General features: G+C 41.2%; 1 protein-coding gene across 1 annotated transcript in view; it reads right to left on the reverse strand.

Annotated features, from left to right (window-relative positions):
• Nucleotides 1-285: 285 nt before the first annotated feature.
• The window catches only part of LOC128738625 (sodium-dependent dopamine transporter), a 63,059-nt gene continuing 48,866 nt past the window's right edge, over nucleotides 286-14,478 (reverse strand). Inside the window, exons 3-9 of the mRNA XM_053833912.1 lie at nucleotides 6,785-6,919; nucleotides 6,431-6,713; nucleotides 5,992-6,369; nucleotides 5,693-5,930; nucleotides 5,396-5,624; nucleotides 501-769; nucleotides 286-430 (exon numbers count right to left, since the gene is read on the reverse strand). Coding sequence (XP_053689887.1) covers nucleotides 317-430; nucleotides 501-769; nucleotides 5,396-5,624; nucleotides 5,693-5,930; nucleotides 5,992-6,369; nucleotides 6,431-6,713; nucleotides 6,785-6,919 — 1,646 coding nt within the window. The 3' untranslated portion in view covers nucleotides 286-316. The remainder of the gene's footprint in view (nucleotides 431-500; nucleotides 770-5,395; nucleotides 5,625-5,692; nucleotides 5,931-5,991; nucleotides 6,370-6,430; nucleotides 6,714-6,784; nucleotides 6,920-14,478) is intronic.

Below are 14,478 nucleotides of genomic sequence, written 5' to 3' on the forward strand. Positions count from 1 at the left end.
ATCATTATGATCTATTATCTACACAGCATCTGAGCTTAATTCTATAAGCTATAACGAGTATCTAGCGCTTTTCCGATAGCGAATGTCCACTCCAGGAGTGGTGTTTAGACACTGATCCGTATACTCTAGTGCAAAATTCGTATATAATCTTTATAACGGTTTACAGCTATCTCTTGTCTCAACCCACACGACTCTCGAGATTTATTTATCAAAAGCAAAACCCTGCAAGTTGAAACGAACAACAATGTATAGCTTGACCTAAATCTAGACGCATTCAAACAAAGTAGATATCAAACTTTAGCGAAAATGTTTGCACTCAAACCTCCTCGCCTTCGTCTGAGTTGGTAAGCCGAACTTGCGCGGGTTCCGTCGTAACTCCATTAACGGCCAGTTGCTGGTCACGCCAGGGCGTAGTCAGTGTCTTCAGTCGCTGAGGAATAGTAGAACAGACGAATTAAGATTAACTCACCTTAGGCCCGAAAAAACGATGCATTACAAACCTGTCGGAAGGATCCCGGAGTCACAACCAACTTGTAGAACGCCATCAGCGGTATCATGATCATGGATGAACCGGCGATACACCAACCCAGCACGTTTGCCCACGGTGGATAAACGTAATCTTCGTAACTTAACGGTTCGTATCCGATCAGACCGTAGATGATGATGAACAGCAGAAATAGAGGTGCGACAAACTTCCAACAAACCCGCCAGTAGACGCCGGGAGCAAAACCAATCATGTCCCGAATGTCGTCGCAGAATCGCTGTGTCCCTGAAATGGTTAGAATGATGATAAAGCGTATCAATTTCGAATCTTAAAATGGTTTTAATAGATTTCTTGATCAATTGATGCAAAAATATTAAAATTCGATTAGGAAATCGCCAAGTTATTAGCTTAATGACTTTCCGAAACGCTTACAATTTTTAGATTTTTTGGAATATCATTCTACTTTCCCGCAAGACGTAGTCTTGCATCAAAATTAATGCCACGTTCTGCTCATCTTTACGCATTCGGCATTCCGATTATTTCTGGATGAAGTTCGGCCTCTCCCAATAGTGATATGTGACGAAATTGTTTTGAGTTTTGTTTATTATTTTCACGAATAAATCGTCCGAATAGGAGACAACACAATGTGAACAAATCGCACTGAAATCAAATATTGAAAACCGGGCTGGTACCGAATGGCCGAAACACAAATGGCCGAATCACGAATGGCCGAAATCCAAATGGCCGAATTCCAACAGCAGTCACAGAAGGCCGAATCACGAAAGGCCGAATCACGGAGGCAGCCGCCCTGCAGAAACCACTTCTATTTAGGTGCATGCATTTTCCTAGGTTTACTGACTAGTAGGGATTATCCCTTAGCTAAGTCAGAACGAGCGACTGCGAGTAAGGACAGCGTGTACCCCACGTTTTTGCAGGTTGAAAGCTGTGAATATTTTCGGCCGAATATGACGTTCGGCTTTTGGTGATTCGGGCATTAGACATATTATGCCATTTGTAATTTCGACCGTTTGTGTTTCGGCCATTCGTAGGTAATCCCGAAAACCATAGACCGTATTGACCGTATTGTGCACAAATATTAAATTATTGTAAAATTATCCAATCTACATACTTTAATGAGAAGTGTTTAGAAATACCTGCGCTAGTGCTAGAATTGTGTATTGCTTATAATTTCAAGTTTTCAATTTAACTGCAATTTTTGACATAACGGTTATAATTTGCCACTCTGCAGCGAAGATAATAGGCCGTATGAATAAAACAGTTTGCTTTGCTTTTCCCGTGTAAATCTTATGGGAGAGTTTGCTCTAACTGTTTTATTCATACGGCCTCATATCATAACAGGAAACCATAAGTAGTTGGAATATGACTAAATAAACGACTACCTTTTCTCGTAACGCAACGCCATACTCCTCCTTATAATTTGCTACTAAGAATTGACCGCATTTTTTTTCCTTCAACGTCCACGCTGCGCTGCATGGCCGTAGAGTACCAGGAGAACTAGCGTCTTATAGAGCACGAATTTCGTACGGAGTTGTAGGCTACTGGACCTTAGTTGGTATTTTACTTCACAGATCACTTCAAATGTATCTGGAAAAACTATCTAAACATTGTTATGAGGGAGAATTGTGCAAGTATCGACAAGCGCGAAATGATTTGCCTACGATCCAGAGGAAGAAAAACCACCAGTAGGAGGACAAAGACCGTGAAGACCTAGAGCAACTATTCCAGGCTAATGAGACGCTCTAGTTCTAAGAGTGGAACAGGTGGACAGGTGGAAGCAGTTCTTCGATGAGCATCTTAACGACGAAATAACAGAAGATAACAGCGTGTTTGCTCCCGATCTCGAAGAGATCCAGCGAGAAATTGGTCAGTTGAAGAATAATAGAACCCCGGAAAGGGCCGACTCGAGGCAGAACTCTACAAAAATGACCACGAATCGTTAGCAACGGCACTTCACTGGATAATTTCAAGGATTTGAGAGTAGGAGAAACTACCTGAGGAGTGGGTAGAAAGTGTAGTTTGTCCCAGCTGCAAAAAGGGCGATCGACCAGATTACTGTTATTGCCGCGTCATTACGCTGGTTAACGGCGCCTACGAGATGGTCTCCCAAATTTCGTTACATCGTCCCCACTAGCAAGGAAATCCGTAGGACAGTACAAGACGGGCTTTATAGAGGCCCGTGCTACTGTGGATTAAATTTTTACTCTCCGTCAAATCGTCCAGAAATGTCGGAAGTACAACATGTCCACGCATCATATTTTCGTGGATTTCAGGGCAGCATACGATATAGTCGAGCGGGAATAGCTATGGCAGATAATGCAGGGGTACTGGTTGCCGGACAAACTGACGCGACTACCCTGGAGCAAGTGATGTGTTACGTTCGTATTTCGGAAACATGCTCGAGTCCTATCGAATCGCACAGAGGGTTACGGCAAGAGGCTGGACTGTCCTGTATATTATTCAACATCACTATTGATGGTGTGATCCGGCAATCGGGCGTCGAAACAAGAAGGACGATCTTCAGCAAAATTAGCCAACTCATAGCCTTAGCAGACGACCTCGACATCGTTACTAGAAACCTTGGGACAGCAGAGGCAATCTACGTCAGACTAAAAACGGAGCCTAAGAGGATTGGTACAAATCGATGCATTGCAATGCGTCGAAAACCAAATTAATGGTAGGAAGAGGCTCCAGAAAAAAAACGTTTGGTTCACACGGACAGCGGCTATTAACGGTGATGAACTAGTAGTGATTGATGGGTTCGTATATTTGGGATCTCTGGTTACCGCCGCCAATGATGCGACTAAGGAGATTCAACGACGCATTCAAGCTGGAAGTCGAGCCTACTTTTCCTTCCGCAAGACGCTTCGATCAAGCAGCATACGCCGCCGCACATAGCAGACGATGTACAAAACGTACTAAGAACGATAGTTCTCTACGGACTTGAGACTGTAACTTTGCTTACGGAAGACATACGTGTAACTTGCCGCATTTGAAGGAACTATTTTTGATGGAGTACAAACAGAAACCGGAGAGTGGCGTAGTTGTATGAACCACGAGTTGCAAGCACTACTTGGAGAGATTTCCAGCGTACAACTGGCGAAAGTTGGAAGTCTACGGTGCGTCGGTTCAGTCGCAGAGATGCCGGACGACTGTGCAATGAAATCCGTTGAATCAGGTTGAAGCCGACTTGCATGTGTCGAGCCGCTCGACGAATTGGCGGTGAGTGGCCCAGGACCGACTACAGTTGAGAGGAATTCTTGATACGGCAAGAGCCACCCCGACTCTTTGCTGGTAGAAGTATAAGTGTTCAAAGGTATCGCCCAGGCCCGAAGGGTTACCACGCCTTCTACCAGCAGCAACCATATAATTCGTTTGCAGAGTTTAAAATTTCTATCCTCGCAGCTTCGTTCATAAGATCTTACACGATTATTTCACATCCTTATGGTTAACCCCGACGATATCAACGTTATCCGCAAACCCTAGAGGTATTTCAGGGCCTGAGAGGAGAGTTGGGAATGAATTCGCTTATAATTGCCGCGCATTACAGCTTGATACAATCCGCGTATCTTCCAGTATGATAAAAAGGAACGAACTACGAACCTATAAGTTTTGCTTCAGTGACCGCTTCACGGCTCCTAACATACTATAAAATACTTATATTATGTTGAAAGTACATATGTGACATGCAACAACGATGTGATCCGTGAAGTATGGCAGATTACGGTTACAAACAGAGCCTTCTATGGATTGCGTAGCCAGCTGAGGTCCCGTTGTGTGCAACTCCATTGGAAACTCGTGTGCTAGAAGACGCTAATCCTCCTGGTACTCGGTAACTCGGTACTGGTACCCGTGTAATAAGGATGCCAGAGGAGCGACCAGCAAAACTCATGTTCAGCAGAGAACACCACAAAGACCAACAATTTCGAGACAGGGCCCGTTTCCATTGGATAGGGGCTATAGGCGAGGATGCTAGAACAACACGAGTATTAGAATGGCAGCCCTAGACAGATAAACGTGGAGACGCATCCGGCACTGATTCAATAATCGGATTGTTACCGAAAAATCACAAAAAAGATAAGTAAAGGAACTAACATATCAAAAATTCAGAAAGGTATATTATTCTGATTTGAAATGTTTTTTTAAAGATACGTTTCGTGAAAATTATGTAGATGCCGCTGTAGTTCGATGCTATCTGCTGTCGAACGTATAACAAGGTAAAGTTTCAGACCGCCAACGCAGATAAGGAAAAGGCCTGATGGTATTACATAGCATTGTTAAGGAACAATGAAAATAATGATGGGCCCAGGTTACTCCCTTGTGGTACGCCCGAGCAGTTGGCAAAATTTCATGATTCATGATTTTACAGATTAGGTGTGACCAATAAGGTACGACCTGGACCATTTTACTATGGCGGGTGAAGCACAAGGAGTACGATTTTTATCGATAAAGTAGAGTAGTTCATACTATCAAATGCCGCTTTTATCCGGTATCTACGTGGGCTCTTATGTTTATGAACCTAATGCAATGCAAAGTGTACTAGGCTAGATTCGTTGTTGTAGATCTATCTGGGAAAAAATCATGTTGGTTCTTTGAGATGTTTGCTTTTTCTCCATTAATAGTACGTGGACGTATATTTCGAAAAGCTTGAAACCCGCATAAAGGGAAAGTCAAATCTAAATAAATTTAAATTCAACGGGCTTTTGAAATACTTATTACAAATGAACTGGAATATACCAATGAATATTAGTGGAATTCTTCGTCGCAGAAGAATCCAATGAATTCAATTTAGTCAAGAGAATATCGAAAATCGACCAACTACCTATATAGACCTGTATCATTATGAATCTGGGCAATCATGACGATTACGAACAGTGCTGAAATATAACTTACCATATATCCATGAAACGGCAATGGACTCAAAAAGAACCGCAATCAATATCGAGTAGCCTGCTGCATATCGATCCAGAAGTTGGAAGAAATAGAATCCTCCTTGAGTACAGCTAGCCAACCCAACAAAGAAGTATAAGGTAAACAAGCAAGCGACAAAAATCTCTCGATTTCGTCCAATTTTTGGGAACTCATCACTCAAAGCCGTGATGATCGCTTCCGATCCACCAAACTAAAATGAAAAACAGCTGTGTAGTATTTTTGTATTTTTTTATCAACTAAACTTTTTTGCCATTTTACCGAACTGTCCAATCCCAACGTTAGCAGCATCATGAAAAAGATCAACGCCCAAAAGGTACTGCCAGGCATGGTGGCAATCGCTGCTGGGTACACCACGAATACCAGTCCCGGTCCTTCAGTAGCAACAGCTTCGATGTTTTGTCCACTTGCATGTGCCATATATCCAAGCACCGAGAAAATCACGAATCCAGCAATAAAACTGGTTGCTGAATTTATGCAACTGGTTAATAGTGCATCCCTGAAACATCATGACATAGACTTAGATTACCAATCTAACGAAGAAAATCGCACTAACATACTTATAGACATTGTTGTGATATTTATTGTAGGAAGCATACGCTAGCAGCACTCCGAAACCCGGTCCCAGCGAAAAGAAAACCTGTGTTGCAGCATCAACCCACACCTCCGGTTTGTATATCACGTCGAAGTTTGGGCTCAGATAGTACTGAATACCAGTTGCCGATCCGGGCAGGGTAATGCCTCTTATCAACAGAATTAGTAGTACGGCGTATGGGAATAAGGCTGTGAACCAGACGACCTTCCCGGAAGTACTGATTCCCTTCCATAGTGAAAAGTAACAAATCAGATAGACGGCCAGCAGGCAAAGTGCCATGTCCCATTTTATGGTGCCAAGATCGTGAATTCCATCACTCTTGTCCAGCTCCAGGATGTAGCGACTGTTGAAAAAATACGAGTCAATTTAATGATTTAGATTTGAAATTCTGTTAAATAACTTACTTGAAATACTCCGAAGCAGCCGATGCAAATCTTGTTTCGTTGATAACCACGGTGGTGACGTTGGTCAGCGTACCGTTAAAGGCATCAGTTGCAGCTGCTATGGTCCGATTCGGACCACCAAATTCGAATGTTTTGCAAAATATTGTATTCCATGTGTTATCGCACAGCTTCCAGGGCAGGTGACTCGTAAAGGATGCGAAAAAGAATCGCAAGGACCAGGCAATGATGACATTATAGTAAAAGTCAACGTAGAAGGCAATAAGTACGACCGCATAGCCAATACCTGAAATGGAACGGGTAATGAAGTACGTTTAAACGTCATCGGAAAATGGTTTTTTTTCTTTGACAGCATACCTTTGAAGAGAGGAACCAGTCGACCCCAGCAAGTAATGGCACCTTTTCTGTTGAACTGACCTAATGCTAGCTCCATGTAGAATAGAGGAATTCCACCAACCAGGAGCATCACTATGTAGGGAACTAGGAAAGCGCCTGTCAAAAGAAATAAAATATAATTTTATATTTGAATCAATTGTTTCTAACGATATGGGACTTTTGAAAGCTTTCTTGTAGAAAGTTGAACTTTTGAACGGAACGGGTTGGGGTCACTAACAGGATTAGTTAAGATTTTCCATCTATGTGCCACACAGCACGCTTCGTGAGAAGCGCGGTAAAGTGGTTTCATTATTTCCTTCATCAAATGGACGCTTTTTACGCGTGTGTAATAGTGTGTGAAAAATAGAAAGCAATCACCGAAGAAGGTTACACTAATGGCAGTGCCATGAAAGTCAAAAGCAGCAAAGCAGACAGCAAAATCTCAAGGAAATGGGCTTGGTTCTGTCGCGGTAGGTACTGTCCCCTGTCTGAGAGTCACTACATGGCCCCAGCCGATGAAGCGGGAAAAGCGGATGGTTAACAATGATGGTATAAATTTTCAAAACAGCAACTTGTGAAAAGCTGAAAGTGCCGGGAATAAGAGAGCTTTGAAAATGAAATAAAAGGGTGTTGAACGAATAACGGTGGGGGGATGATAGGAACCGGGACGAATTGAATCGGTTTGCACAAGCTGAGTTGTTCTCGCTTGTTCATTTCATTTTCAACTAAGAAAATGATGATCATTGTCAATGTTGTATGAGAATCGATTTAAGATAGACTCACTGTGAAGGTGAAACACGGATAAAAATGTTGAATAGAATTTTCTCACTTATTTTCATATTGTATAGTTCAATATGTACTCCGTTGGAGTCCTTTTATGTATTTCAAGTATTTCCGTTGAAGTATTTTTTTACCACCATTTTGTTTTTATCATGGCTTTGCTCATTGGCTATTGGCTTTTGGCAAACCTTTTCTGCTCCAAAAATACCCATTTTTGATTTTACTTATATGTGAACGAATATTTTTATTAATAAGAAATCAAGATTATCTGTTTCTTACCTAAAATATTTGTTACTTTATAGATAAAAATAAAACACCATGCGTCTCCACTGCATTATCGGAACATGAAGTCGTTCACTGGTTAAGAAAATTTTAAAATTAGTGTTTGAATTGGCATTCCATCGGATATTCTCCATCTTCGTAGGTCGAGTTTTGCATAGTGGAGTCGAGTAGGAGAAATGTTTGCACTTAAACAGTGATTTCTTAAACAGTGATAATGCCCAGCTTTGTTGCAAATCAAAATAAAACTAGTTTTTGCGCAATTTTTTAAAATCAATTTGTCTACTAAAAAACAAATCCAGGTGCCTGTTCAAAATAACGAAGCATTTTTGTTCAAATAACGACATGAACCATAAATGTTCCACGTTCTTTCCTTGAGGAACACTCGAGAAGCAAGTGAAATTAGAAGAAAAGCAGGAAACAACTTGTATGCATAGGCTGTTGTTACCTAAGTATAAACTGAACTTGATGTATGCAAATCCCTGTGTATAGACCACTAGAGTTTTAGTAACAAAGTTATTTGCAAAAATATTCAATAGAGTACAGACTATGGTCGATCAAACGCTGCTTTCTAATTATTGTGAATTAAATCAATTTGCACTTGCTAAGCCTTGTGTGATATACATAGCGACGTTATATTCAAAAAACCCGAATTAATCCACCTAGCGGCGTGACCTAGCCTTTCTACTGCCACATTAATCATTATTTAATTTCTCAGGAACATCTATGTATAATTAACTTGACTATATTTTTAAATATCCGTTCCGTATTCCTCAAAATCCTTATTTGCCAGTAAAATTCCTAACGTATTGCGTAGAATAATTAAATTTTCTTTCCTTGGGTGCGTAAATACTTGTAACACCTTATTTAGTTTTATAATCGGTCGGCCTTAACTTTCGGGCTTCAGAGCCACATACGAAACTTGTTTTGAATTGACAATATGAAATATGTGTTCATAGCAGATTTTTTGATATTAATACCATACGTTCAAAAGTTAGCATCTTTGAAAAACAAGAGTTCAGACAAATTATTATTATACTTCGCATTTGAAGAAAAAGGATATCGACAACAAAATGATTAATCTCAAAATTTTACTATTAGTTTGCTTGGCTTCAATTTTGCAATATATCTGAATTAGAAAAAATAACTGAGCATTAGTATGAAAAAAAGAAATTGAACTTTTTCTTAGCTGGCGCTCCTTCAGATAATTATTTTTGCATGAAAATCAAAACTTGAGCTTCTTTTGAATGTACTTTCATGAAAAGATAGCTTGATTAGCTTGATCGCATCGTTTTTACAATGTCAGAGGGTTAGGAAAACAAGATGAGATCGAAAAATAGTACAAAAACTGCGCCATAAACATGCTTGAGAATGAGAAATATTATCGATATGATTTCCAGTGCTTGTCATTTTTGATTTATTTATTAAAACATGATATATGACATAAGACATCTGTCCTTTAAAATGTCACTAACGAAAACAAATCTTACAAAGTTACTACCGTGCAACGTTTACTTCCTATTTTTCATATAACATTTCTAAGCTCTAGTATCTATGGATTGAAAAGAGCATCTAATAATGCGCAAAATTTGTATGAAATTTGTATAAATTTATTTGGAAAAATCAACTCACTAGTATTTTGATCCTATACACCACTATACTTATATACTTAAATTAACTGCTTTTCTCCGCTTTTTGCTTTTCTTGTACAATTGTTAGTAACAGCAAGTGAAGAAAATGACAATTGAAATCTGAAATCACAGAAAAGAAAAAAATTTTCGATTGAATCCCACTATTTAACATTTATTTGCGACAGATACGTAGTTCGCCTACGACGTGCAGGCTTCATCACTGTCTTATTTCAAAGCGTATACGTATCTGTCGCGAATAAATAATAAATAGTGGAATTTAGTCGGTAAAAGTTTTTTCTTTTCTTTAATTTCAGAGTTCGTATTCCACTAAGAGGCTTCAAAAACTTCAGACAATTGACCTGTTTCTCACTTTTCTTGAATTTCAATGCAAATTTAAAAATTGCAAATAGTAATCACTTGCACACATACATACACACATACATACATACGTACATACATACATACATACATACATACATACATACATACATACATACATACATACATACATACATACATACATACATACATACACACATACATACATCACACACATTGAATACAACCAACATTTGATTGATATGATTTGATTTCACACGTTTTAACGGTTCAATATACGGTGCTTAAGTGTTAAAGTTTGAATAACTTTTGAATGAACCGTCCGATTTTAAATAACTCGGTTTCGTTTGATAGATCTCAGCAGTAATTTTCAAATAATAATAAAATGTGTGATGTTTTTCATTGAATTAATTCTTAAATGTTACAAAAATATGTTTTAAATACTATTTTTTCACATTTCTTTATGTAACTTTCAAACTACAAGTCCAATCATCATGAAATTTGGAAGTTAAGGGTTTGTAAGACTCCTCTTTCATATGCAATCAATTTTGTTCAAATCGGCTAAGGGATCTATGAGATAATGAAGTCCCATATTTTTCGTATTTTTATACATAACTTTTGAACTAAAAGTTCGATCAAAATGAAATTCAATAGCGACCAATGGGACACCTAGACCTTTCATTTGACACTAAGAACATTAAAATCGGTCCAGCCATCTCCGAGAAAAGTGAGTGAGATTAAAAGCGTTACATACACACACACACACACACACACACACACACACACACACACACACACACACACACACACACACACACACACACACACACACACACACACACACACACACACACACACACACACACACACACACACACACACACACACACACACACACACACACACACACACACACACACACACACACACACACACACACACACACACACACACACACACACACACACACACACACACACACACACACACACACACACACACACACACACACACACACACACACACACACACACACACACACACACACACACACACACACACACACACACACACACACACACACACACACACACACACACACACACACACACACACACACACACACACACACACACACACACACACACACACACACACACACACACACACACACACACACACACACACACACACACACACACACACACACACACACACACACACACACACACACACACACACACACACACACACACACACACACACACACACACACACACACACACACACACACACACACACACACACATACATACACACACACAGAAAATGCTCAGTTTTCGAAACTGAGTCGAATGGTATATAACATTCGGCCCGCAGGACCTTCTTTCCATTTCCGGTTTTCCAAGTGATTTCTATACCTTTATACTATATATTTATATAGTAGAAAGGCAAAACTTAGGTTCACAGATCGACTACCCACAAATATCCTGGCAATTCGAATTTTTTTTGTCTCTTATTGCTGGTTACCAAATTAAGCAATAATCACTAGCAGATTTTAATCACAAGCCATTTCTTACGTTACTTACTTATCTTAGTGCGGTGACTTTTAGGATTTCATCTGAATAACAATGTCCCGCCAACAAACTCGGTCCATGGCTGTTCATCTCTAATTTCTCGAATACTCCATACTTTTCAGGTCTTGCTCCACTTGGTTTAACCATCTTGCATGCTGCGCACCTCTCCTTCTAATACCAACCGAATACGAGACGAATGTCATTTTTGCGGGCTCCCACCCATTGTACCCTTCCAGCTTTAGTGACTTTCTGGATATTGGATTCACCGAACAGCTGCACCAGCTCGTGGTTCATCCTTCTTTTCTATACACAGTCCTAAGCACACGACGTTAAAAACAGCCAGTGCTTACGAGTCTCCGTCCACCATTGGTTACCTATCGTGCCCGTAAAGGACTACCGGTCTTATTAGCGTTTTATACATGATTCATTTGGTATGGGTCTGAAGCTTACCAGACCTGAGGCCCTAAGGTTGAGGGTCTTATGGAGTCCGGAAGCACGACTTCCGGCAAGAATGTGTCTACATATTACGATATACAAATTTGTCCGCCATCTCGTACTCGTCCTCGTCTACTACTACTGTTGCCTACGCGAGCTCGATAGCGTTCAGTGCCTCCTGCTAACAGGTATTTGGTATTAGATGTATTCACCACTAATTCAACCCTTGAGTGCTTCTTGTTTCAGCTTAGTATACTACTCAGCAACCGCCTAGAACGTCTTTCCGACAATATCCATGTCGTCAACGTGCAATTGTGGAACACTAATAGGACGCAGACTACAGCATGTCAAATCTGGTCAGATCTGGTTTGCATCGCCGATCAGGGTAACAAGGTTCATAATCCAAGTCATCCCTGATAAACACCTGTCTCGCTCCAGTTACTAGCCTATCACTTCCTTAATAAGTGATAGGTAAGTTTGAAGCGTACAGTAAAAAAATTGGGCATACCACAATAGTTTAAAATAATGGACGTAGTGGGTAAGAGTACCCAACTGAAGAGATGATATCGTCAACGGAACAGATAAATTGGCTAGATTTATTAAAGATCCTGCCCGTATGTCATAGGCAGCACGTTTCTTAAAATTTTCTAGCGCGCTGTTGAACAGGAGGCAGGAAATACCATCGCCTTGTCGAAGTCCTCTGCGTGCTTGATAACGCGCCCGAAATCCTCGCTGAGGCCTTCAGCACTGTACACCATCCATCGTCAATTTCCCGGGAAGGCCGTTTTCATCCATAATTTTCCATAACTCTTCACGCTCGATAGTATCGTAGGCGGCCTTGAAATCTATGAATAGGTGGTGCGTAAGGACTTGGTACTCGCGACGCTTTTGGAGAATCTGTCGCAGTATTTATTTGGACCGTTGTCGATCACTCATCCACACAACCAGCTTAATAACTTCCCACAAATCTAACCTCTAGCAGCGATAGACGGCGAAATCTGATCTGAGAAAGCACTTTATAGGCGGCGTTGAGAATGGTGATCGCTCGATAGTTCTCACATTCAAACTTGTCGCCCTTCTTGTATATTAGATATATTAGATATGTCATTCTTTAAGTTCGGGTTCAATTATGGCTAGACTCGAGCATGTAGATTTACCATTGAATCCCAGGGGGCTGCCCAATTTAACGATCTTAATCAGGTTACACTTTCCCCGGACGCTCTTCGGTTCCTAGGCCTGGATCGACGCTTGACTGGAGGGTGAGGCACGCTGACCTTAACAATTGTTCGCGCACTAGCTGTATCGTGGACGTGCGGGTTCCACTTGAGCCCGTGTACGTAAGGCACTAACACGTGGTGTATAAAACGCACTGTTCCGAATTTATGCACGGATATGCTATGATACGGACGGCAATGAAACTGACGGGGCGGGGATCCACTCGCGATACACCGATTTTTATGCTGGACTCAATCCGATCACACCGGCCTCGGCCGGAAATTCACTTTGAGACCTCCTCGATTTCGATATGCACGTCCGATAGCCCGGACACGTGCACAATTCTTAGCTAGCATTGGTTTGGGTGGAGTTTTACGGTCGCGCACTCGTTTCACGGCAAACTGATGCCCGGGTTATTACAAGACAGCCGACGGCCATGCGGATTACACACGGAAAACGGTATGGCAGATCGACCTTTAATTTGGTTCTCACTTCCAATTGGATGACCACGTGGGAGCACGGAATGGCACCGAACAGCGGAGACACGTCCGATCGCTTCGGCTCTCACACCAAAAAGCCCCCGATTTCTTTTCAATTCGCTAGTTACGCCCTCTAGCAGGCTTATCTGGAACTTTCAAGCTTTACATGACTCTTTTGCTCCCGGGCGATCTGTGCGTTCGAGCCATTGGTAACCGCGGCGTCTCGCTAGGGAATTTTATCTTAAAAACTAACAATTATTTTTCCTAACTCTTAACATTGAAAAAATACAAAATATAATTTTTTTAACGATAAGTTAATTACATTTACTGTGGGACATGGTCACATCACACATGTTACAATTCCCGCTACTGTCTTGGTATTCCGTCTCCGCGCCATTCAGGTGCTCATTGTAGTGCTGCTTCCACCTTTCGATCATCTTACGTTCATCTGACAAGCTACCTCCGTCTTTATCATGACATGTTTCGGTTCAGGGTACACAGCCTTTACGGGATACGTTGAATTTCTTGTAAAATTAACGCCTTTTCTGAGAACGATACAGCTCTTACATGTCCTCGCACTCCATTTCTTCCAGATGGCGCTTCTTGTCTCGGAAAAACTTAGTTTGTCGTCTTCGTATCCTCTAGCATTCCTCGTCGAACCAGTCGTTACGTCGACTCCTTTCAGCGAACCCAATGGCAATGGCCCTTCCGTCATTGTTGATAGCTGCTTAAATGCTATCTCAGCAGTCCTCGAGCTCGAGAGGGGCTTCGTTTAGCTCTCCCTCATCCGGTAGCACTACCACAAGACATTGCGCATTCTCAGTAGCGACTTCAGCTAGCCGAGTCGTTCCCGATTGTACCATGACGGACGAATGTTGGTAACAGCGGAAAGTATTTGGCGCGCTTTAACCATCAAAAGGTAGTGGTCAGAATCGATGTTT

This window comes from Sabethes cyaneus, chromosome 2 (assembly GCF_943734655.1).
Source record: "Sabethes cyaneus chromosome 2, idSabCyanKW18_F2, whole genome shotgun sequence".
NCBI classification, from domain to species: Eukaryota; Metazoa; Arthropoda; class Insecta; order Diptera; family Culicidae; genus Sabethes; species Sabethes cyaneus.